The 24394-nt window shown below is 39.5% G+C and overlaps 1 protein-coding gene and 1 long non-coding RNA gene across 4 annotated transcripts; both read left to right on the top strand.

Moving 5' to 3' along the window:
* Window positions 1-1850: 1850 nt before the first annotated feature.
* On the top strand, window positions 1851-18536 carry znf407 (zinc finger protein 407). 2 transcript variants are annotated; one of them, XM_051865657.1, is made up of 9 exons: window positions 1851-2001; window positions 6298-9227; window positions 10553-10667; window positions 11271-11345; window positions 13399-13565; window positions 13676-13759; window positions 14053-14173; window positions 14406-14584; window positions 17314-18536. In XM_051865657.1, the coding sequence occupies exons 2-9, from the start codon at window positions 6362-6364 to the stop codon at window positions 18099-18101; spliced, it is 4395 nt and encodes a 1464-aa protein (XP_051721617.1). In that variant the 5' UTR covers window positions 1851-2001; window positions 6298-6361; the 3' UTR covers window positions 18102-18536. The 2 variants fall into 2 exon arrangements, with proteins under 2 accessions (XP_051721617.1, XP_051721618.1); XM_051865658.1 differs by lacking the exons at window positions 1851-2001; window positions 6298-9227; window positions 10553-10667; window positions 11271-11345 and having other exon boundaries at window positions 12698-13565.
* Window positions 18537-20847: 2311 nt separating this feature from the next.
* LOC127497299 (uncharacterized) lies at window positions 20848-23985 on the top strand. Of its 2 annotated transcripts, XR_007925501.1 has the most exons (3): window positions 20848-20954; window positions 21033-21195; window positions 21286-23985. It is a non-coding gene; the product is annotated as an uncharacterized LOC127497299 (long non-coding RNA). The 2 variants fall into 2 exon arrangements; XR_007925500.1 differs by having other exon boundaries at window positions 21033-23985.
* Window positions 23986-24394: the final 409 nt, after the last annotated feature.

Below are 24394 nucleotides of genomic sequence, written 5' to 3' on the forward strand. Positions count from 1 at the left end.
CATCTGCTCTCATGTTTTTAATTGTAAATGTATAAATTGTGTGTGAATATTCCCCAGCACTCTGACACTGCGATCTCTCTATGGGATAGGTGACTGTTGACAAAAAATGTAAATTACTGGTACTTTAAGTGTCTTGTTCATCATATTTATTTTAATATTAAAGCAACAGAATTTAAATTACATCCATTTTATTAACAACAAAACACATGAGCATGAAATGAATCATGGGATGTGCAGAGCATTCCTCAGAGGGATATAGGCCATAATATATATATATATATATATATACACACACATATATATATATAGGGGGAATTCAGGTTGATTGGGACACTTTTCCTCAGTCATCTCAATGGCAAAAGTATCTCAATTAACCTGAATTCCTATACATATCTATCCATTTTCTGCGTTCTTGACCTTACAGCCTACATTTCATATTGTAGATCTGTAGATGGCACGTAATGGTAACACTTTACAATAAGGTCTCATTTGTTAACATTAGTTAATGTATTAACATAAACATAGTTAATGTATTAGCATAAATCCAGCTGTTCAGTTTGTCAGCATGTTAGTTCACAGCACATTAACTAATGTTAACAAATACAACTTCTGATTTTAATAATGTATTAGTAAATGTTGAAATTAACATTAACTAAGATTAATAAATGCTGTAGAAGTACTGTTCAATCTTAGAACTAAAGTAGCTAACTAATGTTAACTAATGAAACCTTATTGTAAAGTGTTACCCACGTAATTGAACCACCTATGACAGATAGTTTCACCAAACGGTAAATCAATATGCACATAAATTACAATAAATTGACCACTACTTACCATTAATACGACTTCTGGTGCTGCATGGTCATTGTAGTCAATTCGCATCTGGTCTTTTTTCACCTTCTTCTTCTTCTTCTTCTTTTCTTTTAGCTTCACCTTAGAATAGACGATGGCTGGCCGATTTATGGATAAAACCGGGAAATTGCCAATCCACTTCACACTGTCCAATGACATTTGAGCTTGCTGTGCCACATCACGATTGGTTGTATTATACGTGTCAAACGGGCGTCAATTAATTGTGTAATGTTTTATGATTTTTATGATTTTAATTGAATCGACACACTAGCAATCACTGAGAGACACATATGGTCCGCAGTTCTATATCTTTTGTAAACAGACTGGTCAGTTATGAATATGCAATATTAACTCGTATTTTCCGACTCTTAAACGATTTGTAACTGTCATACTGATTATAACTCAAATTAACTTTGTTTTATTGACCACAACATTATTGTTGATAATTGTTGAGAGGGGCACTTTTGATTCCTTTTGAAAAAGACGAGAACAGACTGCAGTCAGGTGGAGTGAAACATCTCAAACGAGCCTAAACTCGCAAAGTCACGTGATTTCAGCAAACGAGGCTGCGTCATACTGTTTCGAAACATTTTAAAATTCTGACGGTTAACCGCTAGATGGCGTTAATGCAGTGAAGCCTAATCAGCTTTACCTGATCTCGGGTCAGTTTTTGCAACGTAGGTTAATTAATTTAATGAATTCTAATACTGCATATAACACAAAAATGAGAATGATATTTAACTTATAATTGGTCTAGTTTGCCATGCCCAGCCTAATAACACACAAAACAAGCACTACACATTTTACAGGTATTTAACTAAAAGTGTGTTTGGGCTGAGTTTTCGTTGCATTTATACACCATTTTGACCAGCAGGTGCCGCCAGCCTGTTGTGTTTTGAATCATTTTGAGACGCAATAGATTCAAAAGCTTCGTGTCTCTTCGGTCTACCGCCAGGCAATGATACGTCTCGAGCGCAACGATTAGAGCACGTGATCCAAATGAACCGCTTTGAGTTTCCCATCTCCTCCTTTAAGAAGATCTCTGGCTGCGCTCGACCCTCTTGTGACGTAACAGCTAGCAGACTACGGTGCGCCGTTTGTGACCAAGAGCAGAACGCGCGAAGTGAGGGAATACGAGCAACATTTCAGGTAATGACATTAAAACATAACTTTTATTGACGACGTGAACACAGATCAAATATTTAGAAGCGTGATACATGGATGTTAACTCTGTTACTGTCGCTTAGTAGCGCGTAATGTGAAGGATTTGTAAGTCGCATATGATGCGCTTTTGGGGCCTCTGTGCCGCCGTCGTTTTCAGCACTCTAGCGAAAACCCGCCTTTCCCGTGTTTCAATTGGACGAAAGCAAGAAACTGGCCTTTTGATTGGACAAAACTCACGCCAGCAACAATCATGCTAATAGGAAGTAGAGTTAAACTGTTTCATGTCAGAGAGAAAAGATAAACATAGCCAAAAGGAAGAATTAAAGTTTAATATTACTAATTAACGTTTTTCAGTCGTCTTCCCGAAACAAACTGTGTCAGCCAAACAAAACACGCACATATGAAGCTCTTCATAATGACGACACGCGCTAGTCGTTTTAAATTTCAACGAAAATAATGAAACCATTTTGAGGTGTACAGTGTAGTGAGTGATAATAGATGCAGTTTTACAACAAGTTTCTGTCGTATTATCAATACTTCATGATTTGGAATGGTTATTAAAATGTTTATAGTTTATTATAAGAGAAGCTAGATTAAAGTGACATTCAAACTGGATTAAAATACCGTACTGAACACATACTATATTAAAAAGTTCAGTTTACACTTTAAAGTCTTGCACTCTAAACTTCAGTCCCCGTGTTCAGTTATTGATCTGTCAGAATGTCATGAATTTAACTGTGTTTACACTGAATTCGGATGATGAATATTTAAAGCACTACTTTAGTTCAGTGATGATTGTGTTTTACAGTCATTTAATTTAAATAGAAGATGTACAGTTCAATTGAGTAATACAGGTGCTCATTTCACATCCTCCTATGTGTTATGTAATTATTTATTATTTTATTGTATCATATTATTTTGATGAAATACCAAAAGTATCTTCTGATTTAAACATTATTCACATAGAGGTCAACATTATTCATGGAGGTCAAAGAGGTCGAGTTTGTGCCTTCAGAAACAGCCCTTCACACACTGCCAGCAGGATAATGTGCTCCACTGAACCCACACGCATACACACTTCTAAACATCAGATATTTTTCTACTAATATTATCACTAGAAGTACTCCAAAGAGTTCCTTGATTTTTGCTTAAGAACTATCCAACTATTTTTCGAACAAGCCTACTGCATTTTAAATTATGTGGCACTTCTGGTTCCGGGAACGACAGAAAAAGTCCAGGAAACAGTCAAATGCACAGTGTTTATCAGTAGAAGTTAGTAGAAGCATGATTAGGCAGTGACCTTTATATGATGAACAGATTTAATTGAGGTATTTACTTACATATAAACACATTAATCAGGGAAAGTAAACAGAAGCTCAACCATATTTGCTTGACGCGCGAGAACAAACCCTATTGGTGGTTGCGGAAGGTCAAACGCGAGAATGAACCTCATATTTGAGTGCTCTAAGTACGTTCACTGATCAGTGTCCAACTTGTATTAAGTACACAATGGTGAGATGTTTAATGCATTCATTGCTTTTGTTTTCAAAATAATGGTTGCAAATTACTTCTTTTTTTTTAAACTCTACACACAAAACGACAAAACGCACACAACATGCAAAACATCACACATATCTTTCAAAAGCAAACACTTCATTCAAGTGTTTTCACACATGATCACTGGGTATAAGTCATCAGTAAATGAGTGTGTCATTTAAATGACAGTGTTTCCCAAATGAAACACAAGAGCTGTTAGTTTTGAGTGATGTGTGTAATGTAGAGAACTGTTTAGAGTTTTGCAAGAAGTTTGTTTTACAAAAGCAAACTGAGTTTAAAGCACGTAATGTGCTTGTAGTTTGCTGACTTGGTCTGAAGATTAGGTGTTTGAGTGAATGGTCTCACTGAGTGGGCCTCAAGTACCACTTTTAGTGTGTAAGCAATTTGAAAAAACTGTAATTAAGCATTACAACATAACACTAGCTACATATTATAAATATTACTATTTCTAGGGATGTGCATGCGTACACACTGAAGTGACACTAATGATCGATAATGTTTAGATAGAGAGAGAGGCCTCGTTTTTAATTGTATTATTTTCGGCAACAGTGAGCACGAGATTGTTCACTCTAGCAGTGCGTAGATACACTATTTAACTCTTGGAATTTGTCTTAAGAAATTTCTTAACTTCTTTAAAGGGGTCATGAACTGCATTGTTTTATTGTTTCAAATGCTTTCTGGGGTGCACTTATAATGTTAGTATGCTTTTTACATCAAAAATTGCCATAATTTAGAAATAAAAGGCATTTTTGCTACACTGATTTTATCCTCTGATTTGAACACTCTGTTTTAAGGGGCGTGTCTGCTGTGAGACTGCAGTGTAAACGCCCACTGCTGTGATTGGCTGACATATTTCCATTTGAAATGGCTTTAGTATTACATGTTTAACTCTCTCAAAAACTTTTTGCACGTTTTTACTATTACAGCTCTCAAGGTTTACTAATCGTAAAAAGTGTTGATTATAGCATTACATTTAGATCTATGGCATTATATTTAGATGGTGGCATTAAAGGTTGCAGTGATGAACATTGTAGCCAATCACAGACATGTTGTTGAGCTGATGAAAGCAGTGATCTCGTCTCGTCAACTCAATTTCTGCACAATAACAAATGCTTTCATCATAACTTACAGTGCAAACGAGATGTAACTAAGAGATTCATTGAATTAAAACAGGAGTTTCGGCGCGAGTCCAGAACTCAGTCACTGATAAACTCACTCTGTTTGATTGACAGCTCCAGCGATAGTAAAGGGAGCGTTCTTTGATCGCTTTCTATATATGATTTAATCACAGTTTAAATAACAGATTATTTTCATCCTACTAAGAGAAACAAGGTGAAGTTGAGCGTTTAGTCACTGGTTTGATTTACTGACATAGACAAAGATCATCTGACTGTACATGAATCATTAATATCAGATCAGGCATTATATTAACACAGTTACTGACATATTGTTGCATTACTGTCGAGTTCATATCGTAAAAGTCTGTTTGAAATGCGATTGATTTACCAAAGAATCCACAGTGAAATGTACCGAATACAAATAAATAAAGCTCAACTGAGACATTCACATTGTTGAAAATAAATAACCATATTCCTAGCATTAGGATCCTTTGAAAGGTAATGTTATTTTAGTCCTGTATCGCTCTTCTCTCCTCCTCATCTCACTAACACGCCAGTGGGTGGAGCTAATGTTGCAATGATGAAGTAGTTGTTGATTTCTTCTGTGGAGGCGGAGTTTCACCTATCTATAGGCACATTCCAGGATCAGTCGTTCTCTGGGTCTGGTGTCAATAAAAGCTTTTATTGGACTAACAAGGAAGTTTTCTGTTCTGAAACTTACAGGATATTCTTATAGTATGATGACCTCTTATATTTCAAAAGCTCAAGGAAAAGTTGATTTTTCAATTCATCACCCCTTTAAGAATATTTTTGTGAATCTGGCCCTAGGTGCCTAATGCCAGGTTCAGACTACACAATATTTTTGTCTGTTAGGATAGTGTCAGATTATGTGATTTTGACTCCTAAATTCTTGTGTCATGGACAAGAAACATGTCAGACTACACGTTTTTCTATCAGTTTCCATCCTTTTCAGTGGAAATGAATGCATTGATTTAGTTCATTTTTACTTCTCTTTTAACCAGTAAGAGGGAGTGATTTCCTTTTAAATTCAGTTGCCCCTTTTGACATATGTGTGTTTCTGTTGCCTGTTTCATCAAACTTTAACTTTCAGTGAAGATTCAAGATGGACTTTTCCAACTTGAATCATAAGATACATTTCAGTTGGATCACTAATCATTCACATGGGCCATTGGTGCTTGGACTCCAATGATTGCTGCTTGTGGCTGTATGTTGTTTTTAATTATAGTATATAGATGATTGAATGCTTGCTTGCTTTGGTGTTGCCACCTCTCACAGTCCTCATGCCACCCCATAAATAATTTTCTAGATCCACCCCTGATTCTTGTGTCCCGATGCCCATTGTCGTTTATGATTCACCACGACACTCTATGTCCAATGGATCGTGCCAAAATCAGGCTGATATCATGTAGTCTGAACCTGGCATAAGATTAAGACTACTTGTGTCGGCCTTTATGAACTGATATCGGTGCACCTGTACCCCTATATTTTAACTTGTACAAAAACAATATTAACACAGTGTAATAATTAACAGGGATTATTATCATTATCATCGATTTGTTTACTTACATATTCATTTTTTTCTCAGCACTTTTTTCACAGAAAGGTCCATGGATCCTTCTAGTGATTATTGCATGTGAACCAACAGCAACATGGACAATCCAAAACGGAAATTAAGATCTGGAAAGGAGATTTTGAAGGACAAGGACCTATCTAAGGAAAAGTCCAATGATACTGGCACAGGAGATGTTTCATCTGCACCTGAAAGTGCTAAAGCATCTGATGAGTCTGGAGGTATATATGTTGTAGAAGAAAGTAAGCATGCTGGGACGTCTACAGTGGAGGACCAGTCTAAAGAATGTGGCTTTCCACAAACAATCGATGCTTTGGTTTGTTCACTTTGCAATTTTGTTGCAAAAACTCAAACTGCACTGAAAATTCACTCAACAAGGAAACACTCTCATAAAGGAGGCTCACAAAACGACACAGTAGTTGCACCAGGGTTGAGTTCTTTGCAAAACACACCACGGTTACAAGAAAGAGATGCTTCTGCATCTCTGTCAGAGGAAAACAAACAATCAGATGCCTGTATGGTTCAAACAGAGAGCAAACGTACACATCAGCCCTTTGCAGATGAGGCTGTACTATCAGAGAAGGATGTTGGTTCCTCTGAGGATGGAAGAACCAGTCCCACTCAGATGCTGCTGGAAATAGTTGAGCCCACTTCATGTAGATCAGGAAAGGATGGTGAAGACACCAATGAGGCTGTTAAAGATGGCAGTGATACACAAGCAGGCTGCAGTTTTGATTCGGAAAGTAAAGTGAAAAGCAATAAAAATGGTGGAACGGATGGACATGGTGAGAATTCAAAACCTAATGCTTGTGTACATGAATTCCTAGATGCACACAGTCCAGAAAAGCATATTAAACGGCAGCATAATAAAAAAAAGAATGACTCCTGCGATCTTTGTAGCTCTTCTTCTGTTACAAAGTGTGATCATGAGAAGCACTGCGTGAGCAATAAACACAACCCGGAGATGTTAGACAATCAGGATTCATTAAAGACAGAGAAGACACCTCAAGAATCATCTACAGCGAAGGTGATGCATCCAACTGAAGGCAGGTCACGGCATCAGTGCAGTAGGTGCGACTTCACAGCCAACAACTCTGTAATGTTAGCGCAGCACATTAAAACACGTCATCCATCGGAGCACCGTTTCCACTGTAGGGTCTGCCATTACTATACCAGCACCACAGAAGCCATGGAGGTCCACCTGTCAGAAGAAGCCCACCAACAGGTGGCCAAAGAGAAGAACATCAGCTCTCTGTTTAAAGACTGTGTTGAAAAAATCCTTGTGATTCTCTCAGATCAAAGGGAGGACGGAGACCCTCATGAGCGGTGCTCTAATGAAGCCGTGGAGGTTCAGGATGCAGAAGAGCCGGCTGAGGCCACGAGGAAAGGTTCTCCTCACAAACGGAAGCGAGGCAGACCGAAGACATCTAACGAGACCGTTTGTAGTCACTGTGGGCTCGTTGCTTCCAATGCCACCAACCTCAGCGTTCACATACGGCGCAGGCATAGCCGGATGTACAGCTTCGTTTGTAAGCTGTGCAACTACTACTGTGTGACCAAAGGCGACATGGACCGCCACTGTGAAACTAAAAAGCACATCAACAAAATGCAAGCGGCCGGAAGTGAAGAGAGTGGGGTAGTTCTGCTAGACACTGAGCAGCCGAGTCAAGCAAAGAACACTGAGGCAGAACTAGGTGACAAAGTAGCAGAGATTGAGATGACTATTGAAGCGGACTCAGATCCCTCCAGTGTGCCGTGCAAGAAAAGTAAGAATGAATTGGGTAACATCTGCTCTCAGTGTGACTTTGTCGCTCACTCAACTCCGTCTCTTGCTCTCCATGTGCGACGCAAGCACACCAAAGACTTTGAGTTTGTTTGTCTAGCATGTAGCTACTACACCGTGACCCGTAGAGAGATGTTTAGGCACATGGCAACAGAAAAACACAAGCAGAAACGTGAGGGTTACCTAAAGAGACCGAACCGAAGCTTTAACAGTGTTAACAAGCCCAGCTCTGAAGACCCAGAGACAGTCACAGGATCAGAGGATGTCCATGACAGCTCTGTTCTGACATCTGCGAGCACCACGACTGAAGATGCAGAGCATTCAACAAAGACAGATGAGGAGAGTTGTGCAAATGAAGATGGAGCGAATACTTCCAAAGACAGCGAAGAATCCTCAACTAATCTAGTGGAATCAAACGAGTCTGACGTGGTCCAGTCAGTGACGATGGAGAAAGATGCAATGCTGGAAGATATGGATGGGGAAAATGTGTTTGAGGAGGAAGAAATTGCTGACTTAGATGACAGTGCCTCTAGTGAGAAACACCTTAGAGGAATACAGTTTGATGGTTGCATCTTTCCCTTAAAAACATTAGAAGAGCACAAGCAGAGACCACATGACGGAGAACAAACTACAGGCGCATCACATCAGCAGGGCACCAGAAAGCCTAAAACCCCAGTTGGATCTGAGACAAAGACTGCCAAAGCAGTTCCACGGATCCGCTGTGAGGACTGTGGATTTTTGGCTGATGGCATAAGTGGCCTGAATGTTCATATCTCCATGAAGCATCCATCCAAAGAGAAGCATTTCCATTGCTTGCTTTGTGGAAAGTCCTTCTACACCGAGAGTAACCTACAGCAGCACTTGAGCAGTGCAGCACACATGCGCAACGAGCACGGAAGCGTTGAAGATCTTCCGGAAGGAGGCGCCAGCTTTAAATGTGTCCGATGCAGTGAGCCCTGCCAAACCGAGCAGGAACTGTTTGTGCATATCAAAGAGAAACACGAGGAACTGCTGAGAGAAGTGAACAAATATGTAATAGAGGATACAGAGCAGATCAACCGAGAACGGCAGGAGAACCAGGGCAGTGTTTGCAAGTACTGCGGTAAAGTGTGCAAGAGCAGCAACTCCATGGCTTTCCTGGCTCACGTTCGCACACACACAGGTATGTCTCCCTCTGTCTTTACCGTTACATACAGGATGTTCTGTTTAGTCTATTTTTAACCATCAAAATATTTACTAGCATTTTGTTACTTTCTTGGTAATAACTTGGTTTGGCCATACTCACCTGCAGCCAAGCAGAATTGATAAAGTCTGCATACTGAACTGATCTGAGGTTGCTCCCATCGGCCCTGTGGTCTAGTGCTAACTATAGGCTAGTGTTGTCAAAAGTACCTACTTCGGTACCACGTGTGATGAAATGTGATGATACCAGCATTTTCCCAGAGCATTTTGAGTGCTGATAAACAGATACACATGGGAGCGTTTGAAAGCAGGTGTCTATCAGCAGAAATATTAGGGATCCACTGATAGACGCCTACTTTCAAATGCTCCCGTGTGTATATGTGTAAGCGCTTGGTGAAGAGCATCAAAGATGTCTATTTACAATATGTTTTTGAAGCGTTGATCATTGTAGTCAATCACAGACATATCTGTTGAGCACGTGAACACAATGACCAATCAGAGGTGTAAATGTTGGAATCGTTACATTTTTAAAATGAAGTTGGTACTTTTGTCAACACTACTATAGACTGTAAAAAAAGATGGACAATGTGTCTCCACTTCCTTCCAAAATATCCCAAAAATGGCCATTGAGATCTTGCGCCTTGGAGCCTGAGTCTCGTGAGGTGGAGCCGTGGAATCAAGGCCCCGCCGACACTCCCACTCCCGCAGACTCATTCGCTAGCACAGCTGTCGATCATGATATCACAGACATTTTTAGAGCATCAAATATATAACTAAAACATATGTACATCAGCGTAATAATAAATACCTAAAATGACAGAAACCATCTTTGGGAAAAATGTATTTAAGGTGTCATTGGATTTTTTTAGTTTGACTTGCGTCCCATTCGATTACATGGAGAGGGTGGGGTTTATGGCCACCGAAATGCTTTGGCTTCACTGCGTGCGTGGCACACTTGGTGCTAACCTATACATTAGGGTTCAGAGAGAACATGACGTTTAAAAACATCAGTGTAAAACAGCATTCTGTGACAGAATATTGGTTTAATGTTACTTTGTTTAAAGGGTTAGTTCACAGAAAAATTAAATTTATGTAATTTATTACAGATATCATGTCATGTCGTTCCACACCCGTAAGACCTTTGTTCATCTTCAGAACACAAATTAAGGTCTTACGGGTGTGGAACGACATGAGGGTAATTAATGACAGAAATTTCCTTTTTGGGTGAGCTAACCCTTTAAATCTATTTTGACAGATTTGTCAATATGGTGAAGAAAATTCAGTGTCTTGTATTTTCCTCTACAGGATCTAAACCGTTCATGTGCAAGATCTGTAACTTTGCCACCGCTCAGCTGGGCGACGCACGCAACCATGTGAAGAGACATCTAGGCATGAGAGAGTACAAGTGTCACATCTGTGGGTGAGTTCACGAGACACGGCCTGAAATCCATTTCAGAAATATTGTAATTTACAATTATCTCAGCTAAATGATTGCTTAATGTATTTGCGTTTTTACAATACATATTTGAAGCAGTTTTGCCTTAGTGTCCTACAAACACGCCAAGTAAACAAGCCAAAAGAGACATTATGCATTATGCTCCATTTTGGTTATGAAATGGAGGCAATTACTGTATATGCTGAATCATATTTATATTGTTAAGAAGATACAGACATCTTGGACACTAGATATGGGGTAAATCATTGCATAGTAGCCTTCAAAGCTCAGTGAAGTTTGATTTCAAAGTTTGAATTGAATTTATTAGTTTTAAACTCAGACTATTTTAGGGTGTTTGGAGCACTTTATTGTACGTCTTTCTGATGAGAGGGTTTTAATGGGTTTGCTGATAGCTTACAAAACTTAAAAAACAAAGCATAAAAAAACAAAGTTAAATCCAATATAATTTCCATTTTCACCATTTGCCTTTTGGTTCATAAAAATTTGTCCTCTGAATCCTTCAATCAAGAGTATATATCTCCGGTTTGATTTCCGTATTTAAATGTTTCTAAAACCTGTGTGTTACAGATGGGCATTTGTGATGAAGAAGCATCTCAACACTCATCTGCTGGGAAAGCATGGACTGGGTCAGCCCAAAGAGAGGTTCTGAACCACACACACACTTCTGTAGCACATCACTGGCCAGTACTGATATGTTTTTGTGTGTGGCCTATAATGACTAACTGACCATATGAATGGTTACTTCCTGGTTTTCAATAAGCTAGCTTGGGCATTTCCGGTGAACTGTTAGCTGTCATTCTGTACTCGCTGTACATCGACACAAAACTATGAATGGTTTACTTTTTAATGTTGAATTTATATTTTAATGCAGTTATCACACTTACCTGATTTGCCAATAAACCAGTTTTATTGATTGCAGTAAAGACAAAGCTAATGGGAACGTTTGAATAAGAAACGCTGTGTCTGTAATCAGACTCTGAGATTGTCCCCATTTGTAAAACCGATGTTTAAAGATGTAGGAAATACAACATTTGACACAAAACACTATCATTTAAAAATAAATAAAGACATTAATTACCACTATAACCAGTAGATGGCAGCAGAGGATCATTTATTGGCTCATATTAGCCATTACCTGTAATATTTTTTTCATGTTTCGCTTTTGAATAAATATTAAATATAAAATCAAGATTTAAAAATACATTTTATCAAGGTGAAGTATGAAGTACTCACAAAATCTCATGAAAAACAATAACTTTTCTTGTGCACGAATTACACAGAAGCGAGCACCGCTCTCGCTGAAGCTGTCAGTCAGTGCAGCGCAAGATCAAGGATTTTGGCACACTTGTGAAAACTCACATTTTCTTCAAAGAATCACAATAAATCTGTAATTTACAGTGTGTTGAGGCTTTTTTTCACACAAAGTGTGAAAACTGATGGTCGAATTGAATTTTGCTGAGGAGGAACACTGAGGGATGTGTCTTTTTTTATGCGCCTTACGTTTGAATAACTAAATTAATGCTAAGCCCGACTATTTAAGTGTCTATATTCTGATTATAAACTAAGTATTACACTATTAAAGGAACACTCCACTTTTTTTGAAAATAGGCTCATTTTCCAAATCCCCTAGAGTTAAACAGTTGAGTTTTACCGTTTTCGAATCCATTTAGCCGATCTCCGGGTCTGGCGGTACCACTTTTAGCATAGCTTAGCATAGTTCATTGAATCTGATTAGACCGTTAGCATCTCGTTAAAAAAAAACAAAAACAAAGAGTTTCAATATTTTTCCTATTTAAAACTTGACTCTTCTGTAGTTACATCGTGTACTAAGACCAACGGGAAATGAAAAGTTGCGATTTTCTAGGCCGATATGACTAGGAACTATACTCTCATTCCGGCGTAATAATCAAGGAACTTTGCTGTCGTACCATGGCTGCAGCAGGCGCAATGATATTACGCAGCACCTGTGACCCCTGTTTGCACAGGGAGCGTGCCTTGCAACCATGGAGACATTTGTGAGAGACGCTGCGTAATATCATTGCGCCTGCTGCACCCATGGTACGGCAGCAAAGTTCCTTGATTATTACGCCGGAATGACAGTATAGTTCCTATCCATATCGACATGATACCTCAGCTTTAAAGAGGAGCTATTACGCCCTTTCACAACTCCTGATGTTGTTTTTGTGCTTTACTAGAACAGGTTTTCCTGCTTGAATGTTCATTATTTTCCTCATATTCTCCATTGTTGCAGCTCCTCTCTTCCCAGTCTGTCAGTAACGCTCTGTTTAGTTCCTGTCTTTATGAAGCCCCTCCTTCTGAAAAGCACAATGTGCTCTGATTGGTCGGCTGGATCAGTGTGTTGTGATTGATGTTTGGGAAATGTCCCGCCCCTTACCATAACCGTCAGTTTCAACACACTACTAACTAACTCAACCAGGCCCCGCCCCTTTATTCTGCGTATGAATTATTTAAATGAGGAATATTGTGAAGAAAACTCAAGACTACAATGGAGGCGTTTCAGGGAGTTCAGAAACACTGACACTGATATAGAGAAGAACTCCCGCTGGAGGGACTTTTTTTATGCTCAAACAGCAACATTACACACTAAAGACAGATGAAAACAGCAGAATAGGTGCTCTTTAAATGTCCAAGTAAGAACTGTAGCGGTTCATTGGTTATATGTTCTCTTTTCTAGAAAGTTTGAGTGTGATCTGTGTGAGCGCACCTTCAGTGAGAAATGGGCTCTGAACAACCACATGAAGCTGCACACGGGAGACAAACCCTTCAAGTGCGGATGGCCCTCGTGTCATTACTCCTTCCTGACTCTCTCTGCCATGAAGGACCATCACAGGACACACACAGGTACAAACACATCAAAACACACACACAGTAATACACACACACACACACACGTCTGGCTTCAGAAGGAGCTTGTCTGTCCTCCACTGCTGATCTCTGTGTGTTTGTGTCAGGAGAGAAGTCCTTCCTCTGTGATCTCTGCGGGTTTGCCGGAGGAACTCGTCACGCTCTGACCAAACACCGTCGCCAGCACACAGGTACACATTAAACCCAGATTAGAGTTAAACTGAGATTCAAGATGTGTTTCTGAATTTGAATTGAACATAACAGCATGCAGAATTGCATTTCAAATTTGCATACAGAGGTAGAATTAAAATGAATCGAAATGCAAAGAAGCAATGTCATTTTTAACTTAAATGTTGGCTTGACAAAGCCTTGTTTAAAACTTAAAAATAGTTTAAAAAGCTTCAAAGGTTTGTAGGTGTTGTGGACCGATACAACAGTAGACAGAATCAGCTGATGTTTTGGACCTGTGCTGTGTTTGCTGCAGGCGAGCGACCCTTCAAGTGTCAGCTGTGCAACTTCGCATCAACCACACAGTCCCACCTGACGCGACACAAGCGTGTGCACACGGGCGAGAAGCCCTACCGCTGCCCCTGGTGCGACTACAGGTACGACACGCACAGTCACATGATCCCTCAGACATCATTCTCTTATGCTGATTTGCATCTGATTATTATCAATGTTGAAACATAATAAGAACTAATATAATTAATTAAATAAATTTGACGTCTCTTCAGCATTTAGTGAATTTCAACAAGAATTGTGTTTCCCTCCAGTTCCTGTTTGCTTCCCCTCTCTTCTCCTCTTGTCTTGTTGAACACTTGTTGTTTGTATTGTCAGATCGAACTGCGCAGAGAACATCCGTAAACACATCCTGCACACAGGCAAGCATGAGGGGGTGAAGATGTACAACTGTCCCAAGTGCAGCTACGCCACCAACGCCCCCATGGACTTCAGGAACCACCTGAAAGAGACTCACCCTGACATTGAGAACCCAGACCTGGCTTACTTGCATGCAGGTACTGTGTCTGTCTTCTTCTCTTCTTGTCTCCTTCATCTTTCTTTTAAAGAGCCAGTCAAAGTTTAACAGTGGCCATTTTAGCATAACCTGTCACTGATTTCAGATATACAGGTCAAAAGTGACGTTCAGCCTTGGAAAATGGACATCTTCACCCTTTATTCAAATATGATTATAAATGCGTTATAGATTATGTAGTCATATTGCGTATTTGTGCTTGGAATCGATTGTTTTATTTGTGAAAACTCAATGATACAAATTGTGTGACATCATTTTTGTCCATACCATCATACAAAGATATTATGAACACATGCAAAAACAAGTGAGAACCAACAAGATATTAATAACTGATTATGTTGTAGTCAATGCTTTTTCCTGTCAGCTTTTTGTTTTTATTTGCATTTTTTTTTTTTGCACAGTAGAATAAAACCTATAGCTGTACCTTGACATTTTACCAAATCATTTTTTCAGATAAATACTTTAACCAAGTTTAATGTTTTGTTCTTCCCTCATATTTAGAATATTTAAAAAATATAAAATATTTTCCTCATATTTTGAACTTAACTTATTAAAAACAAATATCCACTTTTGTCCACTTCTGTATATGACAAAAATTGTACTTAGTAACATAATCTATTACATTACACATTTTATGTAATCTAACTACTTTAAGGCCCTGTTTCCACCTGATATTAAGATGAGTTTTGGTCAATCGGATCACAAGTACAGTAGATGAGGCAGACACGTTCCCGTTTACATCTGGTGTTTTAATCCGTCTCTTCTGTCCTGCTTGTGGAATTTACATGTGAGCCCGGAAGGAGACGACGGAGAAACATACGGAGATCATCAGCTTTTGTTTCTGCTCTGACAGCCACAAGACCAGCCGAACGCTGTGAGTGTGTGTTAGAAATCAGGAATGACGGAGAACATTGTGCTTGGTGCGTTTTTCATCTTCAAACCAAACTTGGGTCTTCAGCTGACAAAGTTTAAATCCCGTCTGGCTCGTGCTCTTCCCATAATGTTTACACGTTAGGTCAGTAGGTGGAGAGTAGACGGTCTTTAGTGGCTGTTTGAACACATTCAACCACATGAGTGTTTACACTATGAAAACAATCCAGTCGAACGTGTTTTTGACTACCTCTGGAAGTGGTTGAAAGTGGACAAGCTCAAAACTTTTTACACCCCGTTTACACCTGTATTTAGTGTCGTCCACTTGTGATGCGATCGACCAAAACACATCTTAATACCAGGTGGAAACAGGGCCTTTGATTACTTTTAGATTACTTTTGACCTAATTTATTTATCACATTAGGATAATCTTGTACCATATTGATATAAAATTATAAAGAGAAAGAAAATATATAAATTTTTGTCATCAATAACATGGAATTCAGCCAGTGAAGACCATAGGCTGGCATTATGCAAATTAGTAACAAACATCCATAGGTTCAGCAGGAAGTGAGACTGGAATTACTGATGACTCTTTCAGGAATTACTGATGACTCTTTCAGAATCGCTTCTTTCTTTTGGGAGACAAAAACTCCATTTATGTGCACTATGATCTGTGAAACTTTCCAGACCTTTTATATTCACAAACAGCTCTATTACACACTGCATGAAAGGGAATATCCCAAAAAGCAATATAGGGCCACTTTGACGGATCAGTCTGTCATAAAGCGGTCATATTGAGCTGCAGAATACACATTTGGGCCCTGTTTCCACCTGGTATTAAGATGTGTTTTGGTCGATCGGATCACAAGTGGACGACACTAAATACAGGTAAATGGGGTGTAAAACGTTTTGAGCTTGTCCACTTTCAACCACTTCCAGAGGTAGTTGAAACGCATTCAACCGGATTGCTTTCATAGTGGAAATGCTCATGTGGTCGAATGTGTTCGAACAGCCAACAAAAGACCGTCTACTCTTCACCTACTGAATGCGAAAACATTATGGGAAGCGAGACAGGATTTAGCCAGACGGGATTTAAACTTTGTCGACTGAAAATGAAAAACGTACCAAGCACAATGTTCTCTGTCATTCCTGATTTCTAACACACACTCACAGCGTTCGGCTGGTCTTGTGGCTGTCAGAGCAGAAATGAAACTGATGTTCTCCGTGTGTTTTCCCGTCATCTCCTTTTGGGTTCATATGTAAACTGCGTGAGCTTATTTTGTCCATTAGATCGAAAGATCTGAAAAAATACATTTACCCGCCTATAGACCCTCCCCTCGAAGAAATCAGGACAAAAGAGACAGATTAAAACACCAGGTGTAAATGGGAATGTGTCTGCCTCGTCTACTTGTGATCCGATTAACCAGAACGCATCTTAATACCAGGTGGAAACAGGGCCTTAGAAAAAAAGAAAATGACACATTCAGTCCTGGTTCGCTGAGAGTTGTCACCTTCTGTATCGCATACTGTCATTTTTAACATCGAACCTTAAGATGCAAACAAAAAAACGGCTTTTATGAAGTATACTTTGCTGTGTGATCAGATGAACGCGCTTGTCGTATGCGCGTAGATATGATGGTGGTTTTACCAGTTGAGAACTTGCGAAGAGTTTATAAAAAGTCACCATGAAACATGATACCCCATGAAAAGGTCCACTTGTTTGGCAGTGTTCACACTTATTCAAATGAATTGCACCAGAGTTCATTTTAATCGAACCAAACCTGCCACGAGTAAACACAGCATTAATGTGTGTGTCTGTCTCTCCTGTGTTTGTGTCAGGAATTGTGTCCAAGTCATTCGAGTGTCGTCTGAAGGGACAGGGCGCGACCTTCGTCCAGGCTGAGGCGGCGTTCGCCCCTGATGAGAGTGAGCTGGGCTCCGAGGCACTTCAGCAGGTCATCATCATCCAGGGTTACAGCGGCGGGGAGGTGGCCATCGATCAGGCCCTGGAGGAGTCGGCCGCCGCCACCCTACAGACCCTCGCCATGTCCAGTCAGCTGGGCGAAGTGCTGCACATCACTGAGGACGGGCAGCTCATCACGTCCAGCCGGGACGGGTCTACAGCAGGGCAGACCACTCGATACGTGCTGGTGGAGTCGTCCGGAGAGGCCACAGGAGAAGAGCGAGCACAGGAGGAGGCTGTGCACACTGTGTCCGAGTCGTCCTCCGCTCTGGACGCTCTGCTCTGCGCTGTGACGGAGCTGGGCCAGCAGGGCGGCGCTAGAGAGGGAGAGATCACCGTCACCACAGTGTCCGATCAGCTGCCGGGAGAGAAGTGTGAAGGTCAGACGTCTCCGACTCAGACACAGGAGTACGAGGAGAGGGCGGAGGTGGGCGTGGTCATGGGCTCGGCCAATGAGCACACGTCTGAGGAGATGCAGGAGGTGCTGCAGTTTGCAGCCAGTCAGCTGATGATGAAGGAGGGTCTCACTCAAGTGATTGTCAACGACGAGGGCACTCACTACATAGTCACGCAGCTGGACGACTCGACCCTGCACGTCGAGGGCACGGTGGAGGATCCGTCCGGACAGGAGACCATCGTTTACTCGGAAGTTAGTCCTGAATGATGAGCGATTGAGAGTGGATCTCTTCACATCACTGGATTTGACTCTTCTTCCTTCTAAGACAGTAACTCAGGGTCACTTCCCATCGCAACACTTTTTGGGATGGATTGTTTTGGTTGCTTTGTCTTTTTGTTTTTTTGATTGCGAACAACCTTCTATATACAACAGCAACTCTTTTATTTTATATGTATAAATGCAATATATCCTTTTACAAAAGGCTAATAACAAGATTTTTTTTTTCAGTTAAATGTGTGTAGATGTTTAGATTACTAATGAAAACGTTGTTAAACATACACCTTCTGTTTTCCTACTCCTTTATGTATGTTTGATTCCTGAAATACATTTTCTGGTGCAGTAAATGGATTCAGGACTGGACATCTCCAGAAACTCCAGACAGCATGATCAGTAAAGACCATAAAATAAAACTGTGAAACATGAGTACTTATAACCTTGGTATTTTCTTTGGTAAAGGAGGTATTTGAGGTGAACTTCTGAGTATACTTCCATGTGACGTTTCCGAGTTTGACTTGCTTGTTAAAGGATTAGTTCACTTTCAAATTGAAATTAACCCCTGATTTACTCACCCTCAAGCCATCCTAGGTGTATATGACTTTCTTCTTTCTGATGAACACAATCATAGAAATATTAATAAATTTCCTGACGCATCTGAGCTTTATAACGGCAGTATGCGTTACCAAACGAGTATGAACTGAAGGAAGTGTCTCCATCCACATCCATCCATCATAAACGTACTCCACACGGCTCCGGGGGTTAATAAAGACGTTCTGAAGAGAAGCGATGCGTTTGTGTTAAAGAAAAAAAATCCATATTTAACAAGTTATGAAGTAAAATATCTAGCTTCCGCCAGACCACCTTCTGTATTCAATTTACGGAAAAAACGGAACTGGTGTCACGTAATTTAAGCTTTTTCCGTAAGTTGAGTAGGGAAGGCATAGGACGTAGCGTAAGCTTTCTGATCTCCGAGAGGCATTACACTTTCTTCGTAAGTTGAATATGGAAGGAGGTCTGGCGGAAGCTAGATATTTTACTTTATAGTGTGTTAAATATGGATATTTTTTTACACAAACGCATCGCTTCAGAAGGTCTTTATTAACCCCCGGAGCCGTGTGGAGTACGTTTATGATGGATGGATGTGTGCGCGTATTAACCATAAGCATTACAGTTCACATTACATTAACTCACAGACATGAAACTAATCTTGTCGAAAGAGTCACTCTACACCTACCTTTGACTAGGCGTAAGATTTAGTCTCAGATGTGCGTTACATCAGGTATTAATTCAACGCAGGACTTGAGGCGTATTTTACGTCCAGCCTAGTCTTACAACCAGGTGTCCATCCAGGTGTATTTATTGATCAGCTACAGCATTACAACCACCTGTCTATGCTGTAGGCCAAATCAGCTCTGATGTTTCGAGGCCTGGACTCCACGAGACCCCTGAACGTGTCCTGTGGTTTCTGACATTAGCAGCAGATCCTTTAAATCAGTGGTTCCCAATCCTGGTCCTGGAGAAGCCCAGCACCGCACATTTTAGATATCTCCCTAAACAAACACATCTGATTCAACCCATCAGCTGGTTAGTAAAGACCGGAGGGCCACAGTCCTGCAGAGTTTAGCTTCAACTTCAAACCCTGATCCAGATCATCAAGTCCCTCAGGATTATGTGAGAACTCCAGGTATGTGTGTTGGAGCAGGGTCGGCTCTTTACTCTTTAAGAATATTAAAAATGCCACATAGACATAAACAACATTAAAAACTTGACTTTCATCACAGGGGTCTCTAACATTTTAGTAACAAGTGACTAAAATAATCAACCACATAGTAATTAGTACATTGACTGTAAATGTCAAAGATAAAAGTCCCTCATGAGGGTGTTTTTAATTTATTATAGAATAATTTATTATATGTGGTGATAAATTGTTATTCACAAATGTGTATATGGAGAAGACATGACATGATTGGCAAAAGTAACAGGAATTCAGCAGGCATTTACACACTGTTGTGATTATTGTGTGCATTAGTCTCAGGCTCATTATGTAGATAATAATAGGCTTAAATTAAAAAGATAATGCAATAAACTTTTTTATCATTTTCTTTTGCTGACCTTGATGAAAAAAAGACATATAACCTTCGAAACTGGCATTCAAAATTATGTGATCATAAGATAAATGGCAGTTATATTTTTATAACTAAAGTAGCAAAGAAATAAAAACAACAAAACATTCATAGTGAGTATTTAAAAAAAAAAAAAGCCAGCAAGCAACATTTTTTCTAAAATCAATTTTATTACTGTAGTTAAGGCTAGTTTTCCTCAGTTCTTTGTTTGGTCTTGTTTATGTTACGTGTTTGTGATTTCTTATTTCGGTAACACTTTACAATAAGGTTCATTAGTTAAACAATAGTTAATGTATAAACTAACATGAACTAACCATGAGCAGTACATTTGTTACTGTATTTACTAATCTTTGTTAACGTTAGTTGATGAAAATACAGTTGTTCATTGTTTGTTTATGTTACTTCACAGTGCATTAACTAATGCTAACAAGATTTTAATAATGTATTAGTAAATGCTGAAATTAACATTAAAAAAGATTATTAAATGCTGTATAAGTGCAGTTCATTTTAACTAATGTAGTTAACTAATGTTAACTAATGAACCTTATTGTAAAGTGTTACCCTTATTTCTGTGTTCCCAGTATAATCCTGAGTATTTGCTATTATAGATCATTCTTGTATTCTCCATCGTCGTGGATTTTAAACAGCCACCAGCCCTGACAGAGACCAGTTCTGCGCAATCACATATGAAATCTAATGTGAAACAACTGAACATATGAAAGTGAGTATGTTAAATGTACGCCAGCGTTCATTGGCTTCATTGGTTGTCTATAATGATCACAACTCTATACTTTTTTAGATTAAGTTTTGTATTATGTTTGAAAAGAAGAGACTTTGACAAAAAAGAGTGCCCAAGAAATGTTCGACCAGCTCCAGTCTCTGCTCACTGTGACATTCAAAACCCTGGATGACATAAACAAGCGCTGTTATTGGCCTGACATGTCTGCAGACATTAAAAATGGGTGAGTTTAATTATGTGAATCATCCCTTGTGTTCATACTGTACATCTCCATTGTTACTGATCAAAACTGTTTCTTTACAATATATTTTAGGTCAGACTGTGCTGAGAAAACATTGTTCTCTGAAGAATCAAAATCAATGTTTGTGGACCCTGTTGTGGAAAGTCATCTTTGTATGAATAACACAAGGAATATTTTTTATGGTTTTTTTTTTTTTTTTTTTTTTTTTTTATGAACATGAATGTTTATTAGCCATGGTTTATTGTGGGGATGGATTTAGTGGGTAAGCTCACACCAATGAATGAAGGCTACCGGTACATCTGTGTAACAGCAGATTACTTTATAAAGTGGTAAATACCCATAAATAAAAAAATAAAAATGTTCTCTTTGTCCAAATGGCATGAGCCTTTGTACAGTTGTCAACACTTTCTAGATCTACAAATAAAAAAATAAATTGTAATAATATCTGTTTTTATGTTAGTGTGAAAAAAAAAGTCACACTTGTGTGTTTCGGGGTCTCTGGAGACCCCACTTAGAAAATGGACAAAATTCATCCTCAAAATCAGCAACAACGCACAACACACATAGACAGAAATGAAGTGGCACACTTTAAAACATCCACAATGCAAAATGATCATGCTCACACACACACACACACACACACACACACACTCACAGAGGAATACATTTGTGAGACTATAACACATGTTATGGAAACAAAGTCATGTGACTGCAGCTCAGGTATAACTGTGACTTACATTACACAGTTCACTCTGTTACAACATCATGGCGAAACAGTTCAGTCTTCAGGAGACTCTGGATTATATTTTAGACTCTAGTGATGGTGAAGATGTGGCAGATGCTGAATCAGAGGACTTTGATGAAGCTTCTGAAACAGAAGACCACCTAGAGCAGGACCAAGATCACAACGAAACTGATGAGGAAAATTCAGATGACGAGGATGCTGATGAGGAGCCAAACACTTACCTCTCTAAAAATGGAAGAGTTCGCTGGACATCATCTCCACAAACAATTCAAAGACAGCACTGCAGATGACCCCAGGAATAACCAGGTATGCACGTTCTCACGCTGAAGACATCAAATCAACCTTTGAGCTATTTTTACAGAGGAAATTCAAAAAATTGTTTTTGAAATGTCAAATGTCGAGGAGAGACAAGTTTTTGCTAATGAGTGGACGGATCTGGATTTGGCAGACATTCAGGCCTATATTGGTCTTGTCATTCTCGCTGGGCTTTACTGCTCCAACAATGAGGCCCATGGCAGGTTTATGTCATTCAGATTCCAGAAGTCATGTCTTTGGAGACCTTCAGGAAAATTTCAAGGGTCATCAGGTCTGATGATAACGTGCAAATGACAAATTAGCAGCAATCCGACTTGTGTGGAACAAATGGGTTGAACGTCTGCCGATGATGTACAATCCTGGCCCAAATGTCACGGTTGATGAGAGCCTGGTGCTGTTTAGAGGGCTCTGTCCATTTAGACAGTACATACCCAGTAAGCCTGCGAAATACGGCATCAAAATTTGGGCGGCATGCGATTCGACAACAAGCTATGCCTGGCAGGTGCAAGTTTATACGGGCAAGTCTGTGAGTGGGCAGCAAGAAAAGAACCAGGGGATGAGAGTTGTGCTTGATGTCACCGAAGGCCTGCGGGGTCACACAGTCTTCCCAGGAGCTGCTAAAGAGGAGGCTTACAATGGTCAGAACAATTAGAAATAATAAGCCAGAACTCCCACCTGCCCTGCTTGCAACAAAAGACCGAGCTCGCTTTTAGTCAATGTTTGCCTTTACAGAGACACAGTCCCTTGTTTCTTACTGTCCCAAAAAAGGTAAAACTGTGCTTCAGCTTAGCACACTGCACAGGGACAGCTCAGTAAGCAGCAGAGATGACAGGAAGCCACTGATGATCCTGGATTATAACAAATCCAACGGAGGAGTGGACAACCTGGATAAGGTTTTTAGTTTTTTTTTTGATTTTTATTGAAATGTGACTGTCATATTTATTTTGCAAGCAAACAGCAGCAGATGAAGTAAGTGTGTGTGTGTGTGTGTGTCTGTGTTTGTAATACTGCAGATGGTAGCCACTTACACCTGCAAACGAAAGACAGCTCGTTGGCCGATGGTGCTGTTTTTCAACATGCTTGATGTCTCTGCACTGAATTCCTACGTGCTACGGTCTGACATCTGTCCAGAATGGCACTCAGGCAAAAGCTTCAAGAGAATGCTATTTCTGGAGGAGCTTCTAACAGCTCTGGTGGCTCCCCTTATGGAGAATTGACAGCACCTTCCACGCACCCCAGCCTCTCTCTATGTCCTGAAAAAAGCGAAAAGATCTCTAGAGGTGGAAAATGAAGCTTCCTCATCACATCCAGAAGCAACCCCCAGGAAGAGGATAAGATGCCACCTCCGTTCCCATGAACAGGATCGGAAAACCACAGTGATGTGCAGAACCTGCGACAACCCCGTCTGTAGAAGTTTACCATGCCTACTGCTGCAGTGCACTGACTCATAAACCAGACCACCAGTTATTGTTCCTAGGTGTTTGATTTTTTCCTATTTACTGTTTTTTAATTTGTTACTACTTTATTTGCTCATTTGTTATTGCCGTTCATTTCATTGTATTTTGATGTTCATGTCGTGTATTTGTATACACAATATGTAATATAACTGTTCATTTCTGTTCATTTTTTTCTGTTTATTTAGTAACTTAAGTGTAAATTACATTTGTAGAGTTATGTGAAAAACAGATGACTGAAATAAACTCTAAAGACTCTTCTTTGTAGCATCTTGTTCAAGTTTGATTCTAATCATAGTGTAACATTATTGAAAAAAGTAATTTTTATTGTTATAATTGTGATTTCATAATATGTAGATATGAATCCAACTGGAAAAACTTGTGAAAAGATGTATTTCAGTTAGTCAAATAGCAAATAGTGGAGCTCAGCAGCCATCTACTGGATAAAATCATAATTTTTTACTTTTAAAACTGCATTTTACAAAACATGGGCAAAAATCTTACACTAAACCATGTCAAATTATCCGTGTTATCCCCATGAATGAAAATTACAAATGTGGGTCTTTTATAAAGTGAATTTTACATAAAACGCTGTTTTTGTATAAAAACTATTTAAAAATATATATTTTTTAATTTATTTATATAAATTGTCCTCCAAAAACTGCAC

The sequence above is a fragment of the Ctenopharyngodon idella genome, chromosome 16, assembly GCF_019924925.1.
Source record: "Ctenopharyngodon idella isolate HZGC_01 chromosome 16, HZGC01, whole genome shotgun sequence".
Taxonomy (NCBI): domain Eukaryota; kingdom Metazoa; phylum Chordata; class Actinopteri; order Cypriniformes; family Xenocyprididae; genus Ctenopharyngodon; species Ctenopharyngodon idella.